This window comes from Tetrahymena thermophila (genome assembly GCF_000189635.1).
Source record: "Tetrahymena thermophila SB210 genomic scaffold scf_8254577, whole genome shotgun sequence".
NCBI classification, from domain to species: Eukaryota; Ciliophora; class Oligohymenophorea; order Hymenostomatida; family Tetrahymenidae; genus Tetrahymena; species Tetrahymena thermophila.
In genome coordinates this window covers 288,240-300,843 of record NW_002476348.1, presented here as the reverse complement: position 1 = coordinate 300,843, position 12,604 = coordinate 288,240, and the positions used below count along the sequence as shown (strand labels likewise).

At 24.0% G+C, this 12,604-nt stretch overlaps 3 protein-coding genes across 3 annotated transcripts; 1 reads left to right on the top strand and 2 right to left on the bottom strand. All coding sequences in view use genetic code 6, as the record gives it.

Moving 5' to 3' along the window:
• Positions 1 to 98: 98 nt before the first annotated feature.
• On the bottom strand, positions 99 to 2,096 carry TTHERM_00660280 (hypothetical protein; the record flags this gene model as incomplete). The annotated part of the gene is made up of 1 exon (XM_001020091.1): positions 99 to 2,096. One exon carries the CDS (start codon positions 2,094 to 2,096, stop codon positions 99 to 101), a length of 1,998 nt encoding a protein of 665 aa, XP_001020091.1.
• A 3,904-nt stretch (positions 2,097 to 6,000) lies between these two features.
• Positions 6,001 to 6,843, top strand: TTHERM_00660300 (endonuclease/exonuclease/phosphatase family protein; the record flags this gene model as incomplete). Its single annotated transcript, XM_001020093.2, has 1 exon — positions 6,001 to 6,843. The coding sequence occupies one exon, from the start codon at positions 6,001 to 6,003 to the stop codon at positions 6,841 to 6,843; it is 843 nt and encodes a 280-aa protein (XP_001020093.2).
• Positions 6,844 to 7,248: 405 nt separating this feature from the next.
• On the bottom strand, positions 7,249 to 11,844 carry TTHERM_00660310 (kinase domain protein; the record flags this gene model as incomplete). Its single annotated transcript, XM_001020094.2, has 6 exons — positions 7,249 to 8,210; positions 8,285 to 8,743; positions 9,028 to 10,739; positions 10,827 to 11,535; positions 11,652 to 11,719; positions 11,783 to 11,844. The coding sequence occupies 6 exons, from the start codon at positions 11,842 to 11,844 to the stop codon at positions 7,249 to 7,251; spliced, it is 3,972 nt and encodes a 1,323-aa protein (XP_001020094.2).
• Between the last annotated feature and the right edge of the window lie 760 nt (positions 11,845 to 12,604).

Below are 12,604 nucleotides of genomic sequence, written 5' to 3'. Positions count from 1 at the left end.
GTTTGTTTGATATATCATTAAATTAAAATCTAAAAAACAAACAAACAAGCAACCAACAAATAAAAACTTAAAAAAAGATCACTCAATTTAAAATATTATCAAAATATAATTGCGAATATCAGTAAAATCATGGATGATGCAACTAAATTTCTTTCGTAAGTTGTTGTATCAATTTAGATACAAGCTTTAGTTCCATCTGTAGATTAAACATAGTTGTTAGGGCAAACGCAGTCACTAGCTGACTTAGAACCTGGTGAAGAAACACGATCTGTAGGACAAGGTGTGCAAGTAGTGTCACCAATTGAAGAATATGTGTTTTTGCTGCATTAATTACAACCGCTACCACTTCCATCTGTATCGTAACCTGTTGTACTGATAGTTCCAGCAGGACATTTAGTTAATGTGACAGTACATTTTGAATTATCACTTGATTTAGTTTAGCTTGAAGGTGTTGATGTACCAACAGTACATGGAGTACAACCTCCTCCTAGTCCATCATTATCAAATCCTGATAAACTATAAGACCCTTAAGGACATCCTTATAACACTATAGGACAGGAAGTTTAGCCATCTGCATTATTAGTAGTTCCAGGTGAACAATTGGTACAATCTGCTCCTGCTCCATCTGAATCATATCCGGTTGCGCTGTATTTTCCTTTAGGACATCTTTGTAAGGTAATAGAACAGGTGGTTTAACCATCTGAACTGGTAGTAGTTCCAGGTGAACAATCGGTACAACCTGCTCCTGTTCCATCTGAATCATATCCTGTTGCACTGTATTTTCCTTTAGGACATTTATGTAAGGTAACAGAACAGGCGGTTTAACCATCTGAACTGGTAGTAGTTCCAGGTGAACAATCGGTACAACCTGCTCCTGTTCCATCTGAATCATATCCGGTTCCGCTGTATTTTCCTTTAGGACATGAACAGGTGGTTTAACCATCTGAACTGGTAGTAGTTCCAGGTGAACAATCGGTACAACCTGCTCCTGTTCCATCTGAATCATATCCTGTTGCACTGTATTTTCCTTTAGGACATTTATGTAAGGTAACAGAACAGGCGGTTTAACCATCTGAACTGGTAGTAGTTCCAGGTGAACAATCGGTACAACCTGCTCCTGTTCCATCTGAATCATATCCTGTTGCACTGTATTTTCCTTTAGGACATTTATGTAAGGTAACAGAACAGGCGGTTTAACCATCTGAACTGGTAGTAGTTCCAGGTGAACAATCGGTACAACCTGCTCCTGTTCCATCTGAATCATATCCGGTTCCGCTGTATTTTCCTTTAGGACATGAACAGGTGGTTTAACCATCTGAACTGGTAGTAGTTCCAGGTGAACAATCGGTACAACCTGCTCCTGTTCCATCTGAATCATATCCTGTTGCACTGTATTTTCCTTTAGGACATGAACAGGTGGTTTAACCATCTGAACTGGTAGTAGTTCCAGGTGAACAATCGGTACAACCTGCTCCTGTTCCATCTGAATCATATCCTGTTGCACTGTATTTTCCTTTAGGACATTTATGTAAGGTAACAGAACAGGCGGTTTAACCATCTGAACTGGTAGTAGTTCCAGGTGAACAATCGGTACAACCTGCTCCTGTTCCATCTGAATCATATCCGGTTCCGCTGTATTTTCCTTTAGGACATGAACAGGTGGTTTAACCTTCTGAACTGGTAGTAGTTCCAGGTGAACAATTGGTACAACCTGCTCCTGCTCCATCTGAATCATATCCGGTTGCGCTGTATTTTCCTTTAGGACATTTTTGTAAGGTGATAGGACAGGATTTTGAACCTTTTGTATTATTAGTAGTTCCAAGTGCACAAACATCACAATTTGCTCCAAGCCCATCTGTATCATATCCTGTTGAGCTGAATTTACCTACATCGCATTCTTTAGTATTAACAGTACATTATGTATCGTCTGTACTACTAGTTTTTACACTAGGTGTGCATTTACCAGCAGGACAGGATTAACAAGCATCAGGAGAATCTTCTCCATTAGCGCTGTATGTACAGAGAGGACAATCACCGGCTGCGACTAGCTACAGTAAACTGAAAGCAGCAAGTAAAGCAAGATATTTTTTATTCATAGATTTTAGTATAATTTGATAAATTACTTTTTTTTTATGATTTAATAATTATTTGATAAAATTTAGATTCTGAATTTAAATGCAAAAGCAATCAAAAAAAAACAATATAAATTTTTTTTATTATTATTGAGAATGATTATCTTATGAATAATAATTTACATTTTGATGATAAATTTCTCACTTTTTAAAATATTAAAAAAACACAATATTAAAAAAAAAATAGTTTAGAGTTTTATATAAAATCTTGCATATGAAATTAAAACTAAATATATTGTTGATATGAAAATCTTTAAAGCTATTTTAAAATAAAGTTTTTTTCAAGATAGTTTACTTCTTTTAAGAGCAGAAAACAAAATATATATTTAAGATAGACAATCAAAAAAGCGTTAAGAATAAAATAGTATCAATTATATTTATAAGGAAAAAGAATGATGCTGTAATAGCTCCTATTTATATCTTTAATTATTATTTACATGCATTTTGATTATTTATTTGACCTCAAACTTTACAATCAAAAACATTAAATATTCTTATACATTGATTTTTCAAAAATTTTGTGCGTTTTAATTAATTATTTTAAAATGTGTAATTATTCTTTCAGTCTTTACATTAATTTAATTACATTCATAAAAAATTATTTCATTTTAATGCTTTTCAAAATAAATTAAATGTAATGATGAAAAATTTCTTAAAAACTTAAATCATATTTTTGTCTGTCTGTTTCCCTGTTAGCATTTAGTTAAAACTTAAATTGGATTTTAAAAATTTAAAACTAACAAATACAACCAAGATCATCATTTCCTAGAAATGTTTTTGATATAGATAACACTCAAAAGTATGTAATAATCAAATTAATTTATTAAGGAAAATTAAATAATTTAAGAATTTGAAATTCAGAATGAATCTATGATAGTATGTTTAAAAAGGATTTTAAGAGAACAAATATTTTGTTTACAAAGATTAATTTAATTAAAGTAAATTTAATTTTGCTATTGTTCATCAAAATCCTTAAAAATTAATTTTTTTGTTTAGGTTTTCTCTTTAGTTTATTTTAAAATCATTTTACTTTGCTTTAACAAGATAAAACATACATAAAATAATAATTTTAACATTTATATCATAGTAACTGCAGAGAGTCTTTATTAATTTTGATTAAAGGGAGGGAATTAATTTTACGTATGAATTAAACATTAGCTTTTATGATAAAGTAGACAAATTAAAAAATTAGAAATTAAATAAATAATTTGATATTAATTGATGAATGTAAGCTGTTAAAGTTAATAAATCAATGTAAACTGTAAAAGCTTATATGTCAATAAATTTTGAATGAGTGAGTTACTTATCAATTTTTAAAATGATTTCGCCAAATTAAAAACCTTTTTAATTATCATAAATATTATTTAGATAGTAGAAAATAGGTTTTTATAATAAAAATTTAAATACAAAAATAAATATTCCTTTTTTAATTTAATATTTTCTTTATTTCTTTCTTATTCTAAAAAGAGAGAATCAAAAATTTTTTTAAATTAGATATGTTCAAAGCAATCCCATTAAATTAACCAAATCATGTAAAAAAAGCTTCAAGAATCATTTTATAAGCTAGTTAATTCTATTTTATCTTTTTTTCTATAAAAAATATAATGCTGAAATTTAATATAATAGATTTGCTCGAATTACAATATTTTCTTATTTCTTAAGCACATTTTTCTTTAATAACAAAAATCAAAAAGTTTTTCAAAAATGAGAAATGTTTTAAAATATCAAATTATCATTAAATAAACAAAATCATGTATCGATTTTGAAATGATTTTATCCCCCGACTAATTCTATTTTATCATTTTCATTTAAAAAACAGTAATTTTAAAGTTTATTTATATAATATATTAACTCGAATTACAATACAAATTCGATAATAATTATTTATTATTATGAAATAAATTTGATTAATCAGCTAAAAAAAATCGAAATAATTTGGTTTCTTTTAAGCTGTAACTCATTTCAATTGTAAAAAATAATAATGCATCATTTTTAAAAAAAACATATTCTTGAAATCTAAAATATTTATATAATAGATTAGCTCGAATTACAATACAAATTCGATAATAAATTTGTATTTTACAAAAAAGTTTGACTAAAAAAGATTAAAAAAAAACAAAATATTTTGGTTAATTTTAAGCTGTAACTTGTTTGAATAGTAATGAAGAATAAATAAGTTTTATTTTCATAAAATTAATAAATTGCTATTAAACCTTCTAGTACAAATTGTATGTTTACATATTTTAAGAAGATCGTATTGTATAATTAATCATTTAATCTTTTATAAAATTTAATCATTTATTTGTTCTTTAAAATATAAAATGGCTCCATTTTATTGATATTATTTTAATTCATTTCATATATTATATTTTTTTAATGAAATCTAAATTTAAAATTTAATAAGTATGAATGTAGATAGTATAGACCTATTAAAATTTATTTTAGTTTTTTTATTTTTACTAAAAGACTTTATTTGATTGTTTAATAGTATTTTTATTTAAATACTATTTACTAGTAATTTATGAGACTAAATATAACTTGGCATTACCTTTTTCTAAGTATTATGATACATTTTTAATTTTGGTAATTGCTTTATTCCTAATTTAGTTCAGAAATAATTAAATATTCTTCAAAGATATTGATGAATTTTGATTATTTATTTAATATTTTAATTTAAATTAAACAGCTAACTCTTGCGGCTACCTAATATATAAAATAATTAATAAATTTTATTTTTGGTAAATTAATTTGACCGAATAAAATTAATTTTCTCATCTCAATTTTAACTTTCATATCTATCTATATTTTAGAAAAACTTAAAACTTTTTTCTAAACTCTGGTTGAGAATAAAAATATAAAAATCAGAATTTTATTTTAATATTATTTTGTTTAATTTGAAATATGAACAAAAGTGGAAGATTAATTATCATTTTTTCATAAATAGTTTAGATATGATTAAAAATGTTTAAAGGTATCTGATTAAAGTATCTATTTAAGTAAGTCATTAATATTTTATTTATTGTTTATTAATAAAAATTTTTATTTTAAATTAAATAATAATAAAAATTATTTTTTCTATTTTCATTTTAAAATAGAAATAGATATATTTTATTTTTCAATTATATTAAAATAAACAAAAAATTAAAAAAAATCAAATAAAATAATAAAATTCATTACAAAATGGAAAATTTCTTTACTTTGCGCTACAAGATTAAAAGTGAAAAATTTGCCCAATTATTTTGGTGTCTAGTTTATTGAGTTTATTGATGGATTTTATAATGAAAAAGTCAAATTTTGGATTAAAACTTTTGAAAATTTTTAATGAGTGATCATTCAATTTATAAAGGTTGCTTAGTTTGACAAGTTTTGCAGTGCTTAAAATCAAAATCTATTAGAAAAAACTTTAATTAATTAAAAAATAACAAAATTTTAAGAAATAAAGATCTCAAATAAATCATTTTAACTATTCTATTTTTCTTTAAAATTTCATTCATATAATTAATTGTTTTCACAAATAGTTAATTAATCATAATTTAAAAATAAAATATTAATAGAAAAATAAATTAAAATATTATTATGCTATTTACTGGAACACTTAAAAGAAATAATTTTTATTAAAATTTATTTAATTTTTTGTTAATGAATTTATTATTAACTTTTTTTTCAAAAATTTTTTTTTGAATTTTATCTAATTTATACTAACAAAATTTACATATTTATAATATTATCCTTATTGTATAGGTTGGTTTTATTTAGATATTATCGTTTTTGAAATTAACTTATATTTAATTTTTGGATAATTAGAAAAGCCTTAAAGATAAAGATAAACATATTAATATTTTTTATTTAGAATATATATAAATATTTTATGAATAGCTATTTCTAATAAATCAATATGCCAGGGGTTTTTACCATATCTTAATGGAATACTTTGGCTGATTCTCTTTCTGATTCATTTCCTAAGTGCGATTTATAATATTTAAAATGGGATTATAGAAGTTAAAATATAAAGAATCATTTATTAAATGAAGCAAATGCAGATATTATTTGCTTAGAGGAAGTTGATCATCCTGTATTTTTTTCATCTTTTTTGGATTAAACTCATGAAATAGTTTTTCATAAAAAACCTGAAGGCGAAGATGGCTAACTTGTAGCCATCAGTAAATAAAAATTTTAAATTTTAAAACATTAAGCAATTTAATATAAATCTGGAGATGGAAAAAAAGATATGAACTAATCCTATTGGAGTTTGATTATCTTAGATAAGTAGATTGATAAATAATTCTTACTTCTAGTCACTCACTTGAAAGCGAAAAAATAGTTTGAAGATATTAGGCTTTTATAAGTTGAATAAATTTTAGAGCATATTTAAAAAATTTAATAAGATTATAGCAAAGATATTCCTATATTAATTGCTGGTGATTTTAATGCTGAACCTACTTACTCTTGCATCTAAAAAATAAAATAACAAGGCTTCTTAAAGAGTGCATATGAAGATAAGGGATTAACATTTACAACCTATAAAGTTAGAGAACCAAATGATGTTTAAATTAGAATGATAGATTATATCTTCTATACTCAAAACAGCATAGAACTTCTCTCAATTAAAAATTTACCAACTTAAGATTAAATTGGGCCAAATGGTCTTCCAAATTAGACTTTCTCAGGTGATCATCTAAGTTTAACAGCAACATTCAAATTTATAAAATGATAATTAAAATTAGAAATCGTTTTTATATCAATCAGTGTTGAAAATAATATATTTTTCTTAAATAAAATTTAGTAAAAGTTGTTATTTATTTTTGTTTAGTTTAAGAAAATAATTTTTATTTATTTAATATTAAAAATTTTAATTTATTTTTCATTTTTTATATAAATTAAAAAAAAAATATTTTATTTAGTTAAAATAATAAATTATCTCTATTTAAAATTACAGAATAAAATTACATTTAAAATATAAAAAAAATATATAATCCATTTCTATTATATTAATTAATATTTTATTTTAACTAAAAATAAAAATATTTAATTTACTTGCTTGATTGATTGAAATTTAAAATAATTTTTGAGTTTAATTTTATATTTACAAAAGATAAATTTTTATGATTTGGAAAAATCAGTAAATGAGAGATATTTTGTTTTATTGTAATTTTTTCTGTAGCTTTTATAACGAAGCCTCCGAGATATCAATACAATTTTTAACTGAGAGAATCTCTAATTTAGGAAAAAGGTGTAAAAAGTTTATTAAATAATCGGAGCAATCATCATCAAATTCCGTATTGTTAAGATAAAGCTCTTTGATAGTTTTTTATATATCTCTATTTTATAGTAAAACTTGTATGGTTTTAGATGATAAATTGTAGCAATTAGACAGAGAGAGATGTTAGAGCTGATTAAAGCTTCCACTAATTAAAGCCAAAGCTATTTCATCAGATATTTAATTAATTTTGGGATTAAGAACTAATTTGTTGGCATTTGAAACTCCCTTTGCTAACAAAAAATGCCTTAAATAATCTTCTTAAATATCACTTAAATCCAATTCATTTAGTCTAAGCACTGCCAGACTTTTAATAAATTCTGGACTGTATGGCTTATTCCTTACGAAATGATTTTCTCCGTAGAAGCATTCTTCATACATTTAAGCCAATCTCAAGTTCTGTAAATTCTTTAGCTCATACAAAGATTCAATAAAGGCTATTCCTCCAGATTTTTCCTTTTCTTGCAAAAGAGACTTCTTGCATTTTTCTGTATGGAATTAAAAATAATTGAAGTGAGGGAGATTATTTTTAAACTCAATCTCCTCTAAATGCTTCATATTAGATGATAGCAAATAAAGCCCTTTAAAACTTATATTTTAGCTACCATTCAATTTTAAGTTTTTAACGTTAGGCATATTTTCAAACAAATATTTTGTTCCTTCGTCTGTGATTTCATTTGAACTTAAGTTTAAAGAAGTAACTTTAAATAGTTACTTTAGCTCTGAGATTGATTCATCGTTGATCTAGCAGTAGCAAAGTTTAAGAGTTTCTATGTTTTTTAGCTTCTGTGAAATTAAGGTACAGCTGAGTTTTGAAATATCTTTTTAATATTTATTTAGTTAAAATTGTTTAATTTATAAAGAATATCTTATTGAAATTTTTGAAGTAAATTACATGTTTTTACACAGAGCTTTTTTAAGTTTCTAAAAGAATTATTTCTATTTATTATACATTCAAACCATTTTCCTTAATTTGAGTTATAGTTTATAAATTTAAAGTTTTAGACAAAAGAATAATCTTGTTAGGAAATAGTATCTATAGCTGATTGATCATACTCACATTATCTCTGAAGATGGATTGTTTTTAAGTTTTTTAAGTTTAAATTTTCAAATATCTATTTAATCTATTATGGAGAAGCTTTAAAAACCTTGAATTTACTAAGCACTTACAAACTTTTTAAACAAGAAAAGTCTGCTTTAACATCATTAGAATAAAAAGAAATATTTAAATATTCTAACGTATTAAAGCTTTTATTTAGGTACTTCTCAAAGTAATTATCAGTTACAAATTACATTCCCAGTCTTTTCATATTCTTAAGCTCCAAATATTCAAAAACTTATTAGTCATTAGCGACTATAAAATAATTAAAACAAATAAAAAAAAGAAAATAAAATAAATTTAATATAAAATTTCTATTAACATAAATTCTCAAATACTTCTAAAAAATCGTCTTTTAATTTTTTAACCATATTAAAAAATTATTGTCCCATAAATTTAACAAAATACCTTTTCCAAATTTTAAATATTGAGAAATTATGTTTATTTTAAAAATAAATTCGATTTTTATATTAATTAAATGGAGGATTAATTAATATATGAGAAACGACTGCAATTATAAAAATAAAAAATTAAATAACCTTTTCTCTTATCGATGTTTAGTTGTTCTTTTTCTGTTACATATGAAGTGCAATTAAGGCCAAATGATTTAATTTACTTATTTAATCCAAATTATTAGAAGTTTTACGAGTCAACATCTCTATTATCACAGAATTACTCCAAATTATTAAGAAGCCCTTTGTACTTTTTATAGAAATCGTTTAAACACATTTGATCATGTGAAATTCTGCCTTTTTGCTTAATGCGCTTAATGTACTACATGGTACTCATAATTTACTCAACAACTTGTTACTCAAAAAGTAAGAATATATCATATATTGTATATTATGATGTAGTGTCTTGTATAATTGTTTATTTGACAAATTTTTCTTTGTAATTAAAAATACTTAAAAAATATGAATAAATGATTACAGATTGCTCAAAATAAAAGTTATAACCATTTCCAGTTTATAATCTTTAAATAAATTTGGTATCTGTATCTATTATTCTCGACTTAATTTTTTGCATAACACTACTGATTGTATCATTTTATTTAAATATTATAGACTTATAATTTGTAAATGGATATATTCTAGTTGATACATAAAAAATTTTATCAAAAATACTTTATCTAAAGCATTTTAAATTTATTGAAATATGCTTGGAATTTAAATCTAAAACAGAAACAATCTTTCCTTTTTGATAATTTTTTACCACTTCTTTACATCTAAAGGATCTGTTTAATAGATAAGTTGTACCTTTATCAGTATTTGTATATGTAATTAATCCACCACTTATTTATCCACTATCAAATTCTCCCTCATAAACAATTTTTTCTACATCATTAAGTGATTAATCTCCATGTTTTACCAGTATCTAGTCTATACTCGGTATACCTGTGAATTAAGCTTTTCTGTCACAAAAATTACTCAAAACATATGTACCCTTTCCGATTGGTAAATCTCGATCAAAATTACCTTAAAATACAAGCCTATTTTGCATATTAGAAATGGTTCCCTTTCCATTTTTAAGTATATTTTTTTAAGAAAAGTATAATCCTGTTTATTGTAAATTATAATTAGACCAAACAAAACCCCTGTATTTCCATCCTTATACAAGCTCACATTCTGAAAGAAAGTAATTTTATTGCTGAATTTATTGCTACCTCTTAAGGTAAGGACATTCTTTTTCATTAATTTTTGAATTATTTTATCCTTCTTGTTAAATAAGAGGAGATGATTACTAATGGGGTTATTCATCTGACAAAAAGGAGAATAACTTTTTAGTTGTGATAGAATTGTTAAAGGGGATATAAAATGGCTAAACTAAGATACTATTTTATATTTCTATTAAAATTTCTATGATGTTCCATCTCTGATTCTCATCCCATTATAAGTACATCTTTAATTAGTTGTCAATTTCAACAAAGTTTTTTAACATAGGACAGTAAATCATCTCACCATTACTATTAAAGATATATTTTTTGAATATTTTCTCTTCAACATCTTGACTGCTCTTACATGTTTTTAAAATTTATACTAAATCAAAATCTTATCCAACTGAAAGAAGCTCAAGCAGAATGACACCAACACTCCAAATGTCAGCTTTGAAAGGATTAAAAAATTCTTTTTCTAGAATATTTGGATCTGTATACTAAGGAGTAAACCCAACAATTTCTTCAGTAGCTAGCTAATAATTTTCGAAATCAATTGAATTTAATTCTAGGCTGCACCCAAAATCAGCTAACGTATATCTAAATAATTAGAATAGAAAAGGGATTACTTATTAATAAACAAAAAAGTGTAAACTTGAAATTAAAATTGATTGATTGATTGATTACCTATTTAATTCATCTACAAATAGGATATTTTGTGGCTTAACATCTAAATGAGCAATACCTTAAATATGCATAATGAACAAACATTCTAAAACGTTACTGATGATTTTATTTATTTCATAAATAAAATAAGGCTTTTTATTCTTTTTTCTATATGAAATAGCAGCATCTACTGAAAATGTAGCCTTGCTCATTTCTACCATAACATAGGGTATTTTGTCTTTTGTGCCTTCCGAAGCTGACTAAACCAATTTAGGACTATTTTCAAAAAAGCTATCACTGTTTATAATCCTACAAGCATTTTAATTAGTCCCATTCTCCTTAGTAACTATTTCATATCTCCTAAATACTTGTATATTTCTTGCCATTAACAGTTTTGTGCTCATCTAAAATAGCTTTTTCATGATTGCAATCTCTCTTTTTGCATTTAAGTCATTAAGCATAAATTTAAAGGCAATATATTTAGCTAATTCTCTCTCTTCATAAATTTTGTTTGGTTTATTGTTATTAACTTTCTTTTTAGCCTTAAAAACCAAACCAAAACCTCCTGCTGCTATAAATTCAAAGTTTGCGTATTTTTCATTTAAATAAGGATTATTTTTCAATATCTCAAATATTTTTGCACCATGAGCTCTAAAATTCTCATCATAGTTAAGTTAAGTGTACTCAAGCTCAATAGAAGATTTTATTTCACCTCCTTTCTTCGCACTCACTTATTAGTTAAATTTTAAATAACAATTTAGCAAATTTAACGACATATGTTTCTGACAACAGAATTTTTTAAGTTAAATGCAAAATAAATACATAAAAAAGGAGGAAAATAATTACATTTATTTTTAAGAATAGATTTGGTAGTAAAATTCATCGTATCTCTCAAAGATTACATTGAATTTGACCTTTTAAATAAAAATAAACAAAATTAATGCTAAATTATGAGCTGAAATGAATAACAAATCTACACTGTAGTTGAGAGATCATTAGTACTATAAGTTAGAGTAACTAATTTTTCAATAGTACACATTTTTAAATCTAAAATTATTTTATCCTTTTATAAATATTATGTTTTTGATTTATGAAAGTAAAGATCTATCAATTAGTTTATATTTTTGATAATATTTAGATATAGAAAAGGCTATGATTGTCTCTTTTTTTCTAAATTTAATTATTATCATACATTAAAAAAGTAGAAATTGTAATATTTTTGAAAGCTAGCTTTGTGATAGATGCATTTTAGCAAACTAAATATTTACAAAATACATTTATTTGCTTGAATTTATTTATATATTCCAGATTATTATTTTCCTTAATCAAAACAAATCTGAAATAATCTATTTATTTTTTGCATCAATTACTCTTTAAATATATAATCTAATTTTTATTTCAAATACTAACATTTCTTATGCACATTAAAATTTACTAAGAATTCTTGTAAAATTTTTGTAAATTTATTAAAATATCTTCTATATTACTAGAAAAAGTGTAATATAATCAATATAATTTAACATTATCCTTTTTAGATTTAAAAATTAAATAAAATACTGCTAATTTTAGATCAACTTTGTATTAAATGAGAAAAAAACTACTTTAATCAAAAAACTCATATTTTATAAATAGCTTTAATAATAAAAAGAAGTAAAAAACAAAATATTTTTGAAATTAAAATATTTATTTTATATTATAAATTAAAAAAACTGTTGTTAATTTCAAAAATATACAATCTAAAAAATTAAAACAGTGATTTAATAACTTTAAATTAAATATTAGATAATAGTAAGACAAAC